General features: G+C 40.3%; 1 protein-coding gene across 2 annotated transcripts in view; it reads left to right on the forward strand.

Moving 5' to 3' along the window:
• The window catches only part of KDM4C (lysine demethylase 4C), a 301,610-nt gene that overhangs the window by 10,798 nt on the left and 272,916 nt on the right, over nucleotides 1-17,896 (forward strand). For both annotated transcript variants that reach the window (XM_042877489.1, XM_042877490.1), the window contains exon 2: nucleotides 5,449-5,613. In XM_042877489.1, coding sequence (XP_042733423.1) covers nucleotides 5,470-5,613 — 144 coding nt within the window. In that variant the 5' untranslated portion in view covers nucleotides 5,449-5,469. The remainder of the gene's footprint in view (nucleotides 1-5,448; nucleotides 5,614-17,896) is intronic.

The following is a 17,896-nucleotide window of genomic DNA, read 5'->3' on the forward strand; positions in this document are numbered from 1 at the left end:
GTTTTATGTAAATTGTTTTCTTTTATCAGATATTTTGAAGTGTAGGCAAACACCTTAGTCCCAGTAAATTCAAAGTTTATGGACAGACTGCATATTATTGGATCAGACACATAGTTATCTTGAGCTTGTTTGACTAAAGTTACCTTGTGATTAGCCATAAAGCATATTCATTTCAGTTATGCAAAATACTAATTTGCATGGAATATGTCTTCTTTGTTTGTATTATCATCTGCTCTTCTAGACAGTTACAAACAATCTTATCAACATGCAATTCTGTCTTGCAGTGGAGACAGAAAATGTCTAATTACAGTGTTGATATTATGGTTTTAAAATAGCTGTAAAAATCCATGCATAAATGTTACTACTTTCTTTTTTATACTTGGCAGCTAAAGTGGATGTAATGATCCTTGTTTCTCTAACTTCATATGTGCACCAATGTCTCACATTTTTATTCCTTATTCTCTCCATAGAAGAGCTTTATTTCTTAGACTGTACAACTCTGAGTAGTATCACAGAATAGCTAATTCTGCATACACTTTAAGTGGAATAGTTAAGGTTGTAATAATAGAACTGCAGTATGGACTTCATGTTATAATGATTCTTTAGACATGTACTTGCTTGCAAAAAAAACCCACAAACAACAACCCCAAAAGGAACAAAAAACCACCACCAATAACAGCTCTGAAGGCCTTTTTTATTCTGAATTTTATGTCATGCTATTTTATTATTTTAACAATTTGACAGGATGTAGCTGAATTTTGTGTGTGAGAGAAAGTATCTAGGGCACTTGTATTCCACAAAGTCCTTGAAAGAATTACATAGTGTGTTAGAATGTAACTGAATATGAAGGCCTTCATTTTATATATTTTATAATTGATTTGTGCCTATTGCCACTTACGCTGCCATTGGATGCTGCGAATCTGGCTCTGCCATCTTTACAGGAATTGGATTGTGGAATCATGCCTTCTGAAGTTGAAAGTGACCTCTTGAGAAAGTCTAGTCCACCCAGCTGCTCAAGGAAGGTTGGCTAGAGGATGTTGATCGTCAGTCTGTTCAGTTGGCCTCTGTCTCCGAAGATGGAGGCTTCACAATCTTACTGAACAACCTCTTCCAGTGTTTGCTCTCACGAGGGGAAAAAAAGTGTTTTCTTTTGTTCACATGGAGTTTCCTGTTTTTTAATTTGTGCTGTTGCTGTTAGTCCAGTCACTGTACACTGCTGAAAAATGTCAGTCTTCATCACTCCTTCCTGTTGAGTGAATATGCTCATAAAGACCCCTTGCACTCCCTGAACCTTTCCTTTTCCAAGTGGAACAGTTCCAGCTCTCTAAGCCTTCCCCCACAGGAGAGCTGCTTCTGTCTTTTCATCTTGGTGGCCCTTGGCAAGACTCTTTCCCGTATGTTTATGTCCACTGGTGGTCCAGCTATGGGCACAGTACTTAGGTGTGACTTCACCAATGCTGAGTAGAAGGGAAGTACTACTTTCAGTGTGCCTGCAGTACTTAGGTCTAACAGCCCAGGATATCATTCACCTTCCATATTAACAGGGGCACACTGCTGGTTCTTGCTGGTAAAAAGACCACATATTGAGTCTTGCACTTCAATTGCCAAAACTCCCATATATTACTACAGGCTTGTGCAGAGTGGCTGGAAAACTGTGTGAAGGAAGAGGATCCTGAGGTGTTAGTTGGCAGCCATCTGAACATAAACCAGCAGTGTGCCTAGATGACCAAGAAGGTCAGTGATTTCCTGGCTTATGTTGGAAATAGTTTAGCCAGCAGGACCAGGGAGGTGATTGTCCCTCTGTACTTGATGCTGATGAGGCTGTGTCTGGAGTACTGTGTTCAGTTTTTGGCCCCTCACTGCAAGGAAGACATCAAGGCTCTGGAGGAGCATATCCAAAAGGAGGGCAGTGAAGCTGGTGAGGGGTCTGGAGCACAAGCTTTATGAGTAACAGCTGAGGGAAGTGGGATTGTTTAGTTTGGAGGAGGCTCAGGGGAGACATTATTCTCTCATTACAACTGTCTGAAAGGAGATTGTGGTGAGATGGGAGTCCATCTGGTTTTCCCTGGTAACAGTGGTAGGACTAAATAGAAGTAGTGGCTTTAAGTTGCACTAAGGGAAGTTCAAATTGGTTATTAGGAAACATTTCTGCTTGTGAAGATCAGTAATGCATTGGAACAGGCTGCCTGGGAAGGTGTGAAGTCATTGTTCCTGGAGGTATTCAAGAAAAGGTAGATATCTCATTAGGTGACATGGTTTAGTGGTGTAGCAATGATGGATTGATGGCTAAGCTCTTTTACAACTTTATTGATTCTTCCATTCATGTTGACTTGGTGTCCAGCAGGACTTCAAAAAGTCTCTTCTGCCACTTCAACCAGGGACCCTCACTGAATGTGGAACTCTGCATGTTCCATTATTAAGCTTGATGAGCATGGTTTCTGTCAGCCTGCATCTGTCTGTGTCCCTGTGAAGGGCAGTAAAGCACCATGGTTTATCTGGTGTTTTTCCTACCTTACTATTCTCTGCAAAAACCTCATGGAAATGAGTGTAAGAGCTGTTGAAGTAGAGAGTCAGCTCATTTATTGGTTAACAATACCAACAACTGCTTTTTGCAAAAGATTTTGTTGTAGTTAATGCTTGACTAGGTTTAGGAGTCCTTAGGTTCAGAAATGCTTGACTTGGTACAGTGCAGTTGAGTGAATAACATAAACTTCTAAAAAGTTCTGTTCTTTCTGCTGAAGTAAAGAATATTAGTAATTAGAAAACAGAAATTTATAAGTGGCTGCTGAAGTTACTCAGTTTTAAAAGCAATTCCCTCGTACTGGAAACAGAACTAAAGAATGAATCAACTGTTCTTTCTCTGTCTTCCCAAGAAGCTCCTCAAAACTGAAATAACAGTATTAGAGTACAGTGAAGAGCTGAGAAAAGTATATTAATCTCTGTTCTAAGCTAAAATCGTAGAGTCCTTTGAGTTGGAAAGGACCTTTAAAAGTCATCTAGTCCAACTCCCTGCAGCTAGATCAGATTGCCCAGGGCCTGATCCAGTGTTTCTTTTGAGAGCCTCCAGGAACTGGGCATCAATCACATCTCTAGGCATCCTGTTCCAGGGCCTCACTGCTTTCACTGTTAAAGACTTTTTCCTTATATCCAACCTAAATCTACCCTCTTTAAGCTTGAAGCCATTTTTTCTTGTTCTGTTGCCACAGATCCTATGAAAGAGTCTGTCCCTTTCTTTCCTGTGGCTCCCCTTTAGAAACTGAAAGACAGTGGCCATACTGAACAGCCCCAGCTCTGTCAGCCTGTCCTTATAGGAGAGGTAGATCATCCTCTGTAGATCTGTTCTGTAGATCATCTTTGTTGCTCTCCTCTGGACACACTCCAACAGGTCCACGTCTCTCTGTTCTGAGAACTCCACATTTGGATGCAGTACTCCAGGTGAAGTCCCACCAGCATAGAGGGGCAGGATCGCCTCTCTTGCCCTGCTGGCCACACTTGTTTTGATGCAGCCCAGATTACAGTTGGCTTTCTGAGCTGTGAGGCCGCATTGCTGGCTCATGTCCAGGTGCCCATCCACTGTACCCCCAAGTCTATTTTAGCAGGGCTGTGCTCAATCCTTTCATCCCTCAGCTTGTATTGGTAGTGGGGTTTGCCTCCACCCAGGTGCAGTACCTTCCATTTGGGTTTGTTGAACTTCATGAGATTGTCTTGGGCCCACTGCTCAAGCCTGCTTAGGTTCCTCCGGAAAAAGTAGCTGATGATTGCAGGTTGTATTGTATAAGAGTTAGTGAAGTAGTTTAAAGGCGTGAAATAATGACAGACTATTAATTTTTTTTTGCCAGTAAATAGTTTTTTTTTAGAGGTGATGTGTTTGTATATGCTGCACTCATATGCATGTATGAAATTGAAGGGCTAAGAACTGATTAAAGAGAGATCAATTACCCTGCTTCATTATCTTTCCAGTGTCATTTTAGTGTCAGTGAAGCAATATGAATAATAAGCTTTCTGCATGACACAATGCATATAAGCAAAGAAAGCTTTAACTTCAAATATAACCTAATCTCATTGACTTGGAACTGATCATCATAACAGATTTATGTGTGCTTCTTTAATGGATGGGACTAAGTGAAGGATGCATGGCATGCGTTTACCACCACGAAGGTATCTCAGTTTTATATGTTGGGATGTGCTTGCCTATATGGACCTCATAATCATAATTTAAATACAATAATAATCCTGAATTAAAATGGTACTGATTTTTTGATTGTTGGAGACTTGCAGAAATCTAATTAATTTTGTTTCAATCAGGGAAGGAAATAATGTAGGAAGGAGGGTAGAAAAGAGAGGAGTGTGGGGAAAAAAGAAATCTAATTGTTAAAAATTGAGAGTGATTTTCTGTGAGAAGTAGGAATGCAAAAACATAATTTAAGGGCACAAGAAGCAGGCTGAATCTTTGAATGCTATAGGAGAGTGAAACATGCAGAGACATAAAGGGAATCACAGTTTTCCTGTAAGTAATTCATAGCCAAGCTAAGAGAGATATGAAGCTAATGAAATTACTGGCTAATATGCTAACATACAAGCAGTGTAAGGTGACATGGTTTGGTAACAAAACCATGGATGTATTGTGTTTTGCAGATGGATGAAGTCATAAAATTAAGGGTTGGAAAAGACCACTAAGATCATCTAGTCAAGCACATCACCACCATATCCCTCAAACCTTGTCCCTCAATGCCAAATCTTCCCTTTCCTCAAGTGAGGGATGACACAGCAAATCACTGAAAAAGATAGTCAGAGCTGATTTACTTTTGTTCTGAAATTAGGATTTTTTTTTTTTTTGTAAGATTAAGGAATAAATTTGTATATGGTCATATTATTGCATCTTGGCAATGCAGACTGATACAATTCTATTGAAGTGCTGACATATGAGTTAGAAAATCCAGGCACTCTTTACCTGCATTTGCAGTGTGATTAGAAAGTCAGTAATCAGTTTCCTCATGAACTAAGTGGGAATAGTAATATGCATAGCTTTGTTAGTTTAGGTTATACCTGTGTAATGTAAATATCTACACAGAAATGGAGCAAGCTGTGAATGCATCAACACTGAAAGTTGCTAGTATGGTGTTAAAGGTACAGTTGAGAAAGTGTGTTGTAAAACAAAACAAAACAACAAAAAAACCGAAAACCAAAAAACAACAACAGAAAAACACAGCGAGAGGATTGTATGGATTTTTGTACTGGATTTTTATAGAACTGTTGCTTATGGTAGACACGTCTTTGGGGTAAAGGTTGAGTGGTCTTAAAGGAGTGGGGAGAGAAAGTATTTCATTTGTGCCTTTTATAATACTATGGAATTTTGAAAACTTTTTTCCTGATCAAAACATGTGTTGAATTTCAGGTGCTGTTTGACAGAAGGTTATTCTCTTCAGTATATGTTATTTTATTTTTCAGCTGGATTGAAAACAAACCACAATGGCGACGGTCACGTCTGATAGTCCTCCAAATCCAAGTTGCAAAATCATGACTTTTAGGCCTTCAATGGATGAATTCAGAGAGTTCAACAAATACTTAGCATACATGGAATCGCAAGGTGCTCATAGGGCTGGAGTTGCAAAGGTAAACCATCTTTAATATAGAAGGAAAATTGTTCCTAATATGTGTTTTCCTACACTTTTATTTCACTGATAGTGATATTGGTCTTATTGCTGGTAATATTTTTTTCATGCGAATTTCAATGAATTTGATGCTGGTCTGTTTTTCTGGTTGCTTTCTTTGTGCTATGCAAATGAATGAAGATACTTTTCTCTTTCCAACCTTCAATTTTTAGCATGTTTACAACAGAAAAAGAGGATCTTTTCATAAGGCAGATTTAAACTAGTTTTGGTAACACAGGATGTATATATAGGGAAGAACATAATATACATATTTTGCTTCAAAAATGATGCCTCCAGTTTATTTTCATGGTAACTATAACAGTACGGAAGGACACAATGGCATTATTTGATACAGTGCATTCTCAGCTACGAAACAGTATTTTTCAGCATAGTTGCCATTATTAGCTATTCATTTTGCCAGTCATGAACAAGAGCCTGCATGCTGTGCTTGTTTGTTTTTTTTTTTTTTTTTTTTTTAAAAAAAGTTCCCCAATGGAGTTAACCCACTTAGCTACTGTGATGGCATTGTTGTTAGGAAAATGTTGCCCATGCACTGCCACTTTTTTATTGGTCCAATTGTTGGAAGTCAGAATGTGTGAAATCCGGACTGTGGTAGGGCAGTCTAGCCAAGGTTGGCAGCATGCTTCATGGTCTTTAGTCTGGAATGGGGCCTGGTTTTACAGTGTGGCAAGAAAAAGATTGTTGTCTTCTTTGTCCTGCCTTTGGAAGTTCAGCTTAGTCAGTGTCATGTTGTAGCAGAGTTTATTGTTTATCTGGGTCGCATAAAATTGAGAAGGATTGTTCCTTTCCTATCCCAAAAGACAATAAACATCACTTTACCTTCTAGGTCTTAATCTTTGATGAGAAGTTCACGCACTGCCACTCTGTGGACTGCCATTTTGACTGCACCTTATTGTGGTGATACAATGTCTCATCACCATTAGTGATGTGATCCAGGAAACTGCCACCACTGTCCTGATAAACTTGCGCATGATGTTCTTTGTGGTCCCATATGAGCACTCATGGTGCTCACCTAATGCAAACTTTGTGATATTCCAATATTGCCACAACTGTTTCCAACACGTTGATGTCAATATTCATCTCCATATGTAGTTTCCTGGCTGTAATCCACCAATTTGAGGTGCACTTCAGGGTGTGACAGCTATGCACCATCTAGCATATGTCTATACTGACATCCACTCTTTGGTCTCCAGAAGCATTCAGCAAGCATTGATGAATGTTACCAAGTGTGTTTTTTTTTTTCCAGAAGGAGAAATTCAGTAACCCACCTTTGCTTTATATGCACTTCAGTGACAGACACCATTTTATCAGACTGCCCTTCTGCTGCTGTCTGTTGCACAGCAATAGTATGTAATAGAAAACTGCCTTACCACCAGTATTTGTTTCTAATATCATAAGCCAATATCATAAAATAGGAGGCATTACTCTTGGAGCATCCTTTGTGTTTGGAGTATATAAAAGGAGAGGTGTTACAGTAAACTAGAAAATCCTCATCTGGCAAATGCAGTCCCTTACGCTTGCAGATAATCCCACTTCAGCCAGTAGCTATATGCTTTAAGGTTAGTGAGGCACTACTGAGATTAAATCCATATTTGCTTACTTTCTAGTGTTGATTCTTTTTTTTCATAATGAGACTTAGATGTGGAATAAAACTGTAGAACAGTCTCTTAGAGATCACAGAGTTCAACCATTCACCTCTCTACCTGCCTATCACTGAACTGTGTCGACAGATGAAACACCTGCATGTTTATTGAATACCTTTGGAGATGGTGACTCCACTTCCCTGAGCAGTTTGTTCCAATGCCTAACCACTCCTGAGAGCAAATTCTTCCTGATATCCAGTCTAAACTTTCCCTTCTGTAACTTGAAGCCATTTCCTTATGTTTTGCCAGCTGAATATAGAGGCTGTCTTTTTTGCTGCTACCTCCTTTCAGGTAGCTGTAGAGAATGATGATGTCTCTCCTTTTTTTCCAGGCCAGGCAACTTCAGTTCTCTCAATCACTCCACATAAATTTCCAGTCCTTTAATGGATTTTTTTTTTTTTTTTTCCTTCTGCATGTCCTGGAGCAACTCAGCATCCTTCTTGCAGCAAGGGACCCAAAATTGAAGATGGTACTTCATGTGCAGCATCGCCAGTGCTTGAGTATAGAGGGACAGTCTCTTTCCAAATCCTGCTGCCTATGCTATTTCTCATGCAGGCCAGGATGCTGTTCACCTTCTTGGCATTATGGGCTCATGTATAGCTGGCTGTTGACCTGCACCCCTAGGTCCTTTCCTGCCAACTACTTTTCCCCAAGCCCATACAGGTGCATGGGGTCGTTATGACCCAAGCAGTGAGCCCAGCACTTAGGCTTGTTGAATGCCATATAACTGGCTGTTGCCCATTGATCCAGCCTATCCACATCCTTCTGCACAGCCTTCCTACCCTCAAGCACATCAACACTCCCACTCAGCATAATGTCATCTGGGAACTTATTGTGGTTACACCCAATCTCCTCATCCAGGCAGTTGATAAAAATGTTAAATGAGACTGGCTGCCTTACTGAGCCATAGGGAACACTGATTGTAACCATCTGCAAACCACTTTTAACTCCATTCACAAGAACCTTTGGGGCCTGGCCATCCAGAAAGTCTTTTGCCCAGCACATAGCAGATCTGTCCAAGCAGTGAGTTGCTGGTTTCTCCAGGAGGATGCTGTGGGAGACACTAGCAAATGATATGCGAAAGCCCAAGTAGACAACATGCACAGCCTTCTTTCTTTGTCTACGCAAGCAGGTGATCTTACCGCAGAGGTAGACCAGGTTAGTCAGGCAGGACTTGTCTTCCATTAATCTGTGCTGACTGAGTTTGATCAGCCAGTTGTCCAGTATGTGCCATGTGATGATATTCCATGACTTTCCCTGGTACAGAAATAAGTCTGACAGGCCAATAATCCCTGGATCTTCCTTCAGAGTAAAAAGTCATCATGTTCACTAAGCCCAAGTCCACTGGGACTTCCCTGTTTGGCCAGCACTAAATAAGGAAAGTAGTCTGGTGAGCACTTCTGCCAGCTCCATTAGTACCCTTGGGTGGATCCCAGTCATGCATGGGTTTGTGTGTATTCAAGTGGAGTAGTAGGTAACTAACTGTTTCTCCCTGGATTTTAAGGGTTTCATTCTGTTCCCATCTGTCTTCCAGCTCAGTGGTCTGGGTAGCTGGTGAATAATTGGTCCTAGTAGTAAAGTCTGAGACAAAAAAAGCAATAAGTATATCTTCATGCAGTGGTATATCCAGAATCTTACAGTAGTTATTCCTCCCCTAATGGAGAGTTATTGTCAGAGATTAGATTTGATGTAATTTAGTGTTGCGTCACATTTGTGCCTTGTCTGTTTTGTCATTTTTGAAATGAACAGCACACCATGTGAGTCTAGAAATCCTACCTTAGTTATTTTAAGTCGCTATTGGGAGCGGCTCTCCTCATCACTGGGATTTTAAGCTATTAGAGTGAAATTGAGATACTTAAAATTGAGAGAAGAGAAACAAACTTTGCTGAACATCTCAAACTTTTGAAAACTTTTTCCTTCATGACTTCCCAGGTCAGGGTATAGATAGAACGTTTTCAAACTCTTCTCTACAAACAGAAGTAGAAATAAGATAAACTAAAGTCAGGCTTTTTTTTTTTCCTGTTTCTTATAGTCAGCCATATTATGAAATGTTTGTTTGTGTGGGAACGAACTATTACAGACCTCATCGTTAACAGTGATCTTACGAGCAAGATCTGTCTCAACAGATCTACCTATATATTAATATATATGTGGGCAAGACAGTATATCTCTTTTACTATCTTTGACATTAAAAATACTTTTTTTCTATACTATTTATGTAACTATTTTTATTTCTCTTGTTAGTGGGTTCTCATACCCAAAGAAAAATAAACTGTCTGACCAGCTACTATACTTTCTTTATTCATATGTAGTCGTTGAATGTGGCTAGGGTCCTTTGGTATGTTGTATAATCAAGAAGTATGCACAGACTGTGTTCCTTGCTATCTCTGGGTATATAAAGAAATTATAGCAGATGCCAATATTACTGTATTTTATGTTTGGGAAAAAAAAAAAAATTAACAATTAACTAGTTTTGCTTAAAAGCAGGCATAGTTCTGACTGACATTTTATCATGTGTTGTTTTTTCTAGAAAGTAACTAATCTTTTTGTGCTGGAGTATTTAAAAATCAGCTTCACTTGAAAAAGAAAATGCACCCCATTCATTTCATTTTAAAGGAAAATGGAGTTAAATGGTGCTCTTTGGCACTTCTTATAAGCTATATCATCAGACATGATACTGCAGAGATTCAAATGGGTATACAAGCATCCAAGCATATTTTTGAGATCTTAATTAGGACAATTTATTTTCTGTATCTTTTTTTCCTGTGTACTTGTTCTTTTCGCACCTGTGGAAGATTGAAACAGCTGAGTGTCCTGGTCATCAGCTTGATGCAGATGATAAATGCTCCTCTTTGGCTGCTGTTATACTTAATGTTAACCAGGGGACTCAAATTTAATTCTAGTAGACTAATAATTTTTGTATATCAACGTCAGGATGTCTAGAGGAGGAAGCTTCTATGTTGTGGGATTCTTGGTTGCAAAATTTCAGCCACTAGAAAGTGAAGTATTGAATTTCTCTCAATGAAATAATGGCAAGATTGTATGTATTCCTCAGATTACTGCATGAATACAACTTTTGTAATCGCTCTGATTTACCTCCTTAGCTCAGTTCTGGTTCCTTTCCTACTATCCGCAGTTAACCTCTGTTTGCAACCAGGTAACATAAATATCAGTAGAATTTAAAAAGAGAGACAGTGTTTAATGTGTGGTTTTGTAGATTTGTAACTTTCTTGTGAACTTTCTAAAGCTAAAACATCCCAACTGAATGCTGTAATGGACCAAAGCTATACTAATCTGTTTTGATTAGACATGTATGAAACGACTTTTTATATAGCAAATGTCTCAGTATTCTAAAAAGTTGTAATACAGATGTTGGCTGTAGAGTGGTTGCAGGCTTCTAATGTATCTGACTTACTTTAACACAAGAGGTTGTTGTCTTACTTATTCTTTTCATATCTACTCTGGTATTGTGCTGCAGAGACTGTAGATTAGAATCCTGTACCTGAGTTAAAATGACTGGAGAGTACATTTTAGTAATTCAAATGAGTTTCTTCAGAGATGTTACATTTTTCAGGGTTAGGAGGAAAAGTAGATGGTTAATTCTAGCATACACATCTAGCAAATGTTGTTTAACCTGTATTCTTAAATTTTCAAGGAACACTTTCTTTAACTGAATTCAAATGGAAACTTTTTCTTCTCTGACAGGATTTCCTTGAGGGTGGATCTTTGTATCGTTGCCATTGTCAAAGTATAGCTAGTTATTTTGTTGCTTTATCTAAACTATGCTGTTTCAGTGTCACCTTTGAATGAGATGGTTATTACATCTCAGATAGTAGGCATGGAAATATTTGGCTACAGATTACCATTCTCTCAAATTGTACTAATGTGCAATTAAAAGAAGCTGGAAATTAAGTTAGTTTGAATTGCAATTCCAACATTTGGTTTTAAGAGGCTCTTGGAATTTCATGCTGTTTCTACTGAAATCACTAAAGTGAAGCATGCAAGAGTAGAATTTGATTATGTAGTCATAGATTTGTGATATTTTATACAGTGTAATTGGGTTCAGTTTAAAGTTAATACCCTTGTGTTTATGTGACTGAAAAAGTGCGCATCTCTGTTTTTGGCCAATACAGTGTTGTCCTATGAGGAGAAAATAGTCTTGGAAAGAAAGGAATGGATCCAGGTTCCTAGGATTGTTTTATCATCAGAATTCCAAACTGTTTGCAGAAACTTTCTCCATGTACATCTATGATACTCAGGAGCACTAGAAATATTTTTCTCTATATGTATGTATTTATGTACTGGACATATGCTGATCTGGATGTACAGAACATCTAGACTAATGCATATGATAAAAGAGAGAATAAGGAAACTTTTACAGAACGATTAATTATATTGATTTGAATATTGATTGAATTATATTAGATTCATTGAGATAGGTAGGGATCACTAAGATCATCTAGTCCAACCATCAGCCTATGTGTGTAACTGCTATAGACCCTAGTTGCTCAGTGTGACATCTGCTGTTTCCTTGTGTATCTTTAGGGATGGTGGTGCTACCACCTCCCTGAGTAGCCTGTTGTAATGCTTCACCACTCATTGTGAGAATAATTTTTTTCCAAACACTGAAGCTGAAAACTCCCCTGGTGCAACTTGAAGCCATCACCTCTCGTCGTATTGTGACTTAGGAAGGGCCTTTGTACCCACTATATGCAGGTCTGTCTTCCCTTTCATCTGCTTGCTGTTAGAATAATAGTCAAAGCAATTTTAGCTGTTTCTACCCGGGTATTATTTAGCTATCTTAAAAATTATTACATTCCAATGTTTATTCTTTAAAAACTACATAATATTATGCATATATATACATATATAAATTTCAGCAAACTAAGGAACTAAGTATTTTCAAAATAAATCTTTCAAAGTCAGTAATTTGCACTGTAGTAAAGGCACATTTTCTGAGTTGTGGAAATTGAATTTTAAGTAATAGGAATAAATTTTTTTTTTCTCCTTTTGATGGTACTTTAAAATAAACTCAGAGGAACTGTATCAAGTCCAGAACCAGGGGATGTATATACTCAAGGATGAAGAGAAAGAAAGACTTCAAGAAGAGCTCTCTATGCACATACATGCAGGAACTGCCATTTAACCTCTAAACAGAACATAAAGCAGAGTAGTACTTCTTAACTAACACTTCAGATTTATATGTGGAGATAGGGGGTAAAAGATGTCTGTTCAGGAGTGTGAATATATAAATAGGAATATGATGACTGTGAGGCTTGTACATACTGTGAGGGGAAAAATAAAATGTATATGCTTTTCAGGGTCTGACATAAGTGTACTCAGAGGAACTATGTCAAAGCTTACAGACTTGAAGATTGAAAGAGGAAAAAAGAAAAGTAGTGTATGAGGCTGAGGAAATGAGCAGACAATGAAATGATGAGATTGTGTGTCCACACTAATACAGGATAAAGCACAGTTATTTGTTTAATAAAGTTAAGCCAGGTATTCAAACAAAGTAGAATGTCATTCTGTGGAGTCCCTATGGATAGGGTAGCTGGGCTATAAAGCATTTTTGCTGTTTTTTGCAAGGGCAGAAGACAAAATACAACTGAGGGAAGTAAGATTATATTTATTTGTTGGAAATATTTTAATACCACGAGGACAGCAGAAGCCTTAAGATTAACAGGAAAAATATAAAAGCTTTCAGTTAAACATCTAGCTTTCAGGAAACATTTATGAATGACACTAAGCTATGTGGTACAGTAAAAATGGAGAAAAGGACTGTCCTCTGGACTTGAGAGGAGGGCCCATGCAGATCTCCAGAAATACGAACAGGTCAAGTGCAACCTGGTCTAGGGAGCCTGCTTTGGCAGGGGACTTGGACTAGATGATCTCTAGATGTCCTTTCCAGCCCCTACGATTCTGTGATCTCTGTGAAGTCAGGGCAATCCAAAGCACAAATATAGGCTGGGTGCTGAGTGGATGAAAAACAGCCCTGTGGGGAATTACTTGGGGTACATGTGGAGAAAGATCTCAATGTAAATAGGCAGTATGTGTCTGCAGCCCAAAAAGTGCAGTGTAGCTTGGGCTGCGTCAAAAGAATTGTGACCAACTGGGTGAGGGAAACCATTGTCCACTGTGCTCTGAGACCCACCTGCAGAGCTGCATTTAGCTCTGGAACCCCTTAAAGGGGTCTTAAAGGGTAGTTACACAGTTTGACATAAGTCCAGTTACATCTGAATGGGCTTATGCAGCCACCCCTAGGGAGTTTGGTCATACGCAGTGAGAACTCTCATGATCATATGATGACAACAAAGCTGGGAGGAATGGCTGATGCACCGGAAGGCCGTGCGGCCATTCAGCGAGACCTGGACAGGCTGGAGAGCTGGGCAGAGTGGAACTGGATGAGGACTTGCACCTAGGGAGAAACAACTGCATGCACCAGTACAGGTTGGGAGATGACCTGCTGGAGAGGAGCTCTGTAGCGAGGGACCGGGTTGTCCTGGTGGACAGCAGGTTGTCCATAACCCAGCAGTGTGCCATGGTGGCCAAGAAGGCCAATGACATTCTGGTGTCCATTAAAAACAGTGTGGCCAGCAGGTCAAAGGTGATTCTCCCCCTCTGCTAGGCCCTGGTGAGACCTCACTTTGAGTGCTATGTCCAGAGGTCCCTTCTAGGTCTTGCAATTCTGTAATCCTATGCTCTTGGATTCGCCTGTAGTGTGAAGCACCTTTACTTAGTCATGTTCAAATGAGCAAAAAAAAAAAAAAAGCCACCCTAAAGGCATTTGGTCATGCTCAGTGAGAAGTCTTATGTATAGCTTAATGTATAGTGCTTTATTGAAGCAACAGATTACAGATTCTTTTGTGCTGATAGTGATAAACATGCTTTACAGAGCACACGGGAATACCAAGAATGGAAATAAAATGCCTGACTGCAAGCAAGTTAAATTATCAAACAATTCTGTAGAGATTTCTAAGTTTCCTGGAAAAGCACTTGGTAAAACTGATTGTGTGAATCTTACCCAATAGATAAGAAGTCCGAGAAGTCAGCCATGTCCTCCTGACTAGTCCGCAATGGATGATATCTTCCCCCAAGTTTCTCCTCTCTTAAGCCATTTTTATACTACTTTCCTGAGTGCTTTCATCATACATATCTTTGTGTGATTGTTACAATGGGAAAATGAAAAGCTTCTGGCTCACAGTGACAACTATGAAGTTTATCTGTTCCGTGGTACCACCATGTTCCCATTCTTGCAATGTTATGACAGAGCCTGGCTGCTTTGTTTGCACTCCATTCTGGTTTCTGTGGTATATCTCTTAGAGTCAACATACTGAGCTCTCCTGTTACTGACATTTAGGGGTACATGTTGGGTTGCTTAGAGAGCTATCATGAAATAGACTGCTTGCATATTCACAGCAGCATCACAGCATATTCCACCCTGGTGGCTTCCTCAACACTGTACTCTGATTAGGGAGGACATGTCAATAAGTCATCTCCAATAATTATTCTGCATAATCCACCCCAAAACTGTAGTCACTCAAGTTTCACTGAGCAAGGCCATGTGTTTAACAGCCAGGCTGAAAGAGGAGGTTGGGGTAAGCACACAGTCACAGCCCTTTATTTAAGAAGATCATGGATGTGTTAGAGCATATATTGTGCTTTAAACCAGCAGGTGGTTCAGCACCATGCAGTTGTGGGATGGAGGAAGACAATAATAAAAAAAAGTAGAACTCAAAAGTTGAGATAAAATTATTTACTAAGAGAAAATGTATATTTAAAAAGTATATTAATTAGTATATTAATTGTGACAAATATATGTATATAACAAGTGATGCACAAGGAATTACCCACCCTCTCCGAATGATGTCCGGCTATCATGCATGATCTGTGCAATAGCATATATAGTCAAGTCCACCCCTTGATCCCAAGCCCATCAAGGTTACATCTTTTCCATTATGGCCTGCAGTGTCTTGGGTTCATTGAGCTGAAAATAGTTCACCCCTATATTGCCAGTCCAAATCTACCTAAGCTACTTCAGTCCTAGTGGGCCAATCCACCTGCTGGTTGTTTTGATGTTCTTCAGTGGCACAGCTCTTGGGTATGTGAACATGTGTATACTTGTTCACATATAAATATACATATATAAATATGTATATTTACGACCATGTTCTCTGCCTGGATTGCAGTGTCCACAGTGTAGCAGCACAGATGGGTTTGCCTCTGTGCTGCCAGTTTGGCTTCCATTGCTGTGGCCTTCATCTCCACAAATGAACTCGATACACCCTTTCCTTCAGTAGCTTCTGCAGCTCATTGTGTAGGACTCTACCTCCTATGCTTTCCCACAGTGCAATAGGATCAGTGATCAGTGTGTTTCTTCTCATTTTTGGTTGGTTTCTTACATAGTAGAGCTTCTTCAGCACATGTCAGCTGCTCTTCTGTTGATATTCTAACATGTTGGTCTTTGGGCCAGTCCATAATCACTTTAATATTTCTGTATGACTGGGATTTCCTATTCGAGCCCACTGTGTGATCTGTGCATCCCCTTTGCTCCACATAGCGTCAGTTGCATGATGTATGGGTAGGACCCTCTGTCATCAGAGTGAGAGGGGAAATTCTTTGGTACATTCAGCATGAGATTGAGACACAGGGGAAGTCAAATGTCGTCCAACCAGTTTTATCAATTAAAGTGATAGGGAAGGGAAAGGCTGGCGATTAATACAAATTAGGGTGATGGGGAAGGGAAAGCAGGCAATAGGGAAAGTAGGAAAAAAGCAAGAATTATATAATGCAGGGATAGTCACCACTAAGGACCCAGTGGAATCTGTTGAGCGTGATTCTGATGGTCCAAGGCTGATGCAGTAGTAGGGGCGGAGGAGGTGATGGCAGAATGGCCGGCCTAAGGCAGCAAGGAGGTAAGTGGTAGCCAACTGACAGCTGGTCCAGCAGAAACAGGCAGGTGTCAGGTAGCAGGTCCAGGAGAATCAGGCACCAGGAAAGTACCATGCCATGGGGCATCCTATATCGAGCACACCCCTCCTTGACTGTTGGTGCCTTTTTTTTGTTCTGCCACCACTGCATTCCTGGCACTTAGGTAAGAGTCACATTGAGCACCTGTGGGCATGCAGGTTCTCTGGGTAGTTCTCTCCCTTGGTATGTGTCCACAAAAGGCTGCTCATAGACCATTTAGCGGGTGATTATCTCTGGCAGCTGTTTATCTCTCACTGCACCTGGCCTGCAAGTCTTCAGACAAAAGAGTTCTTGGATTTGTCCATCTGTTGAAGTTGTCCAACAGCAGGCTTTGAGACAAAGGTACAGACTGTCGTGGGCTTGTCCAAGACTTGCCTGGACTTGTACATCTGTCAGAAACAGTCTCTTATTCCCTCCCTTTGAATGCCCAGCCCAGCACAGGCAGTTGGATTGCAAGGGGGAGCTGTTCTTCAACATAGACTACTACCAAAGCTGTTCGGACCCCTTCATATGCTGCCAGTATCTCTTTTTCAGTTGGAGTGTAGTGGGCCGTGGATTCTCTGTGTCCCCAGCACCGAAACCCTAGAGGGCAAACTTGAGTCTCCCTTGTGCTTTCTGACAAAGGCTCAGAGTAGGGTCATTTTCCCTGACTGCTGTGTAGAGCACCTGCTTTTTACATTCATGTGTGGTGCTTAGCTATCTGTCAAGTTAAACCACAGTAACCACTCAAAAATGAGACAATGTGTTTGTGAGCATTGTCTGTATACTTACTGAATGTAGGCAACTCAATGCAGTGACCATTTCCCTGAGGAGCCTTTTCCAGGTTTACTTTGCATTATGGCAAAACCGTGTTTTGGAAGAATGAGTTATTTTCTTCCCTTTCTCAAAAAACTTACTGTGTTGTGTTGCTTCACATGATGATGTCTTCAGTATATTGTGGGTGTTCAGGAGATTCCCACTGTTTCAGTGCAGTCTGGATCAGCCCGTGACAAATAGTAAGACTGTGATTCCACTCCTGGAGTGGCCTGCACTCTGCTGCCAAAGGGACTGAAGAAATGATTTAGCTATGTCAGTTGTGGAATACCACTTTGCCACCCTTAGCTGCACTTCTTCATTGGAGTTCTAGAATGACTGACATTGCAGCACTTAGCGGTAGTGTGACTTCATTCAGCCACGGTAGTCTCACCTCCACTCTCCAATGGGCTTTTGCACTGGCCATATGAGACTGCTGAAGAGTGAACGAGTCTTGCTGGTTACTGTGTGGTTCTCCAGTTCATGAATCAGTCAGGGAATGGGAATTAGAGAGTCCTGGTTGGTGCTGAATTGCTGCCAGTGCACCACTGTAGTAGTGGTTGGCACCAGCTGTTCTACTCTTAATAACCCCGCTACAGAAGGGTCATCTGTGAGACTAGGCAAGATACACAACTACTTAATGTTCTCCATCTCCAAGGCAGCTATACTGAAAGCCCACTTATACCCCTTTGGGTCCTTGACATCCCTCCTCATCTATACCAAGGATGCACAGAGCCTCTTGATCAGTCACAGTGGGGTGCTTTTGCCACTTATTTCTTGTTAGGCCCTCTTTGGCATCCAATACAGGTAACTCTTCAG

The sequence above is a fragment of the Lagopus leucura genome, unplaced genomic scaffold (genome assembly GCF_019238085.1).
Source record: "Lagopus leucura isolate 7727_CA_CO unplaced genomic scaffold, USGS_WTPT01 Super-Scaffold_100018, whole genome shotgun sequence".
NCBI lineage: Eukaryota > Metazoa > Chordata > Aves > Galliformes > Phasianidae > Lagopus > Lagopus leucura.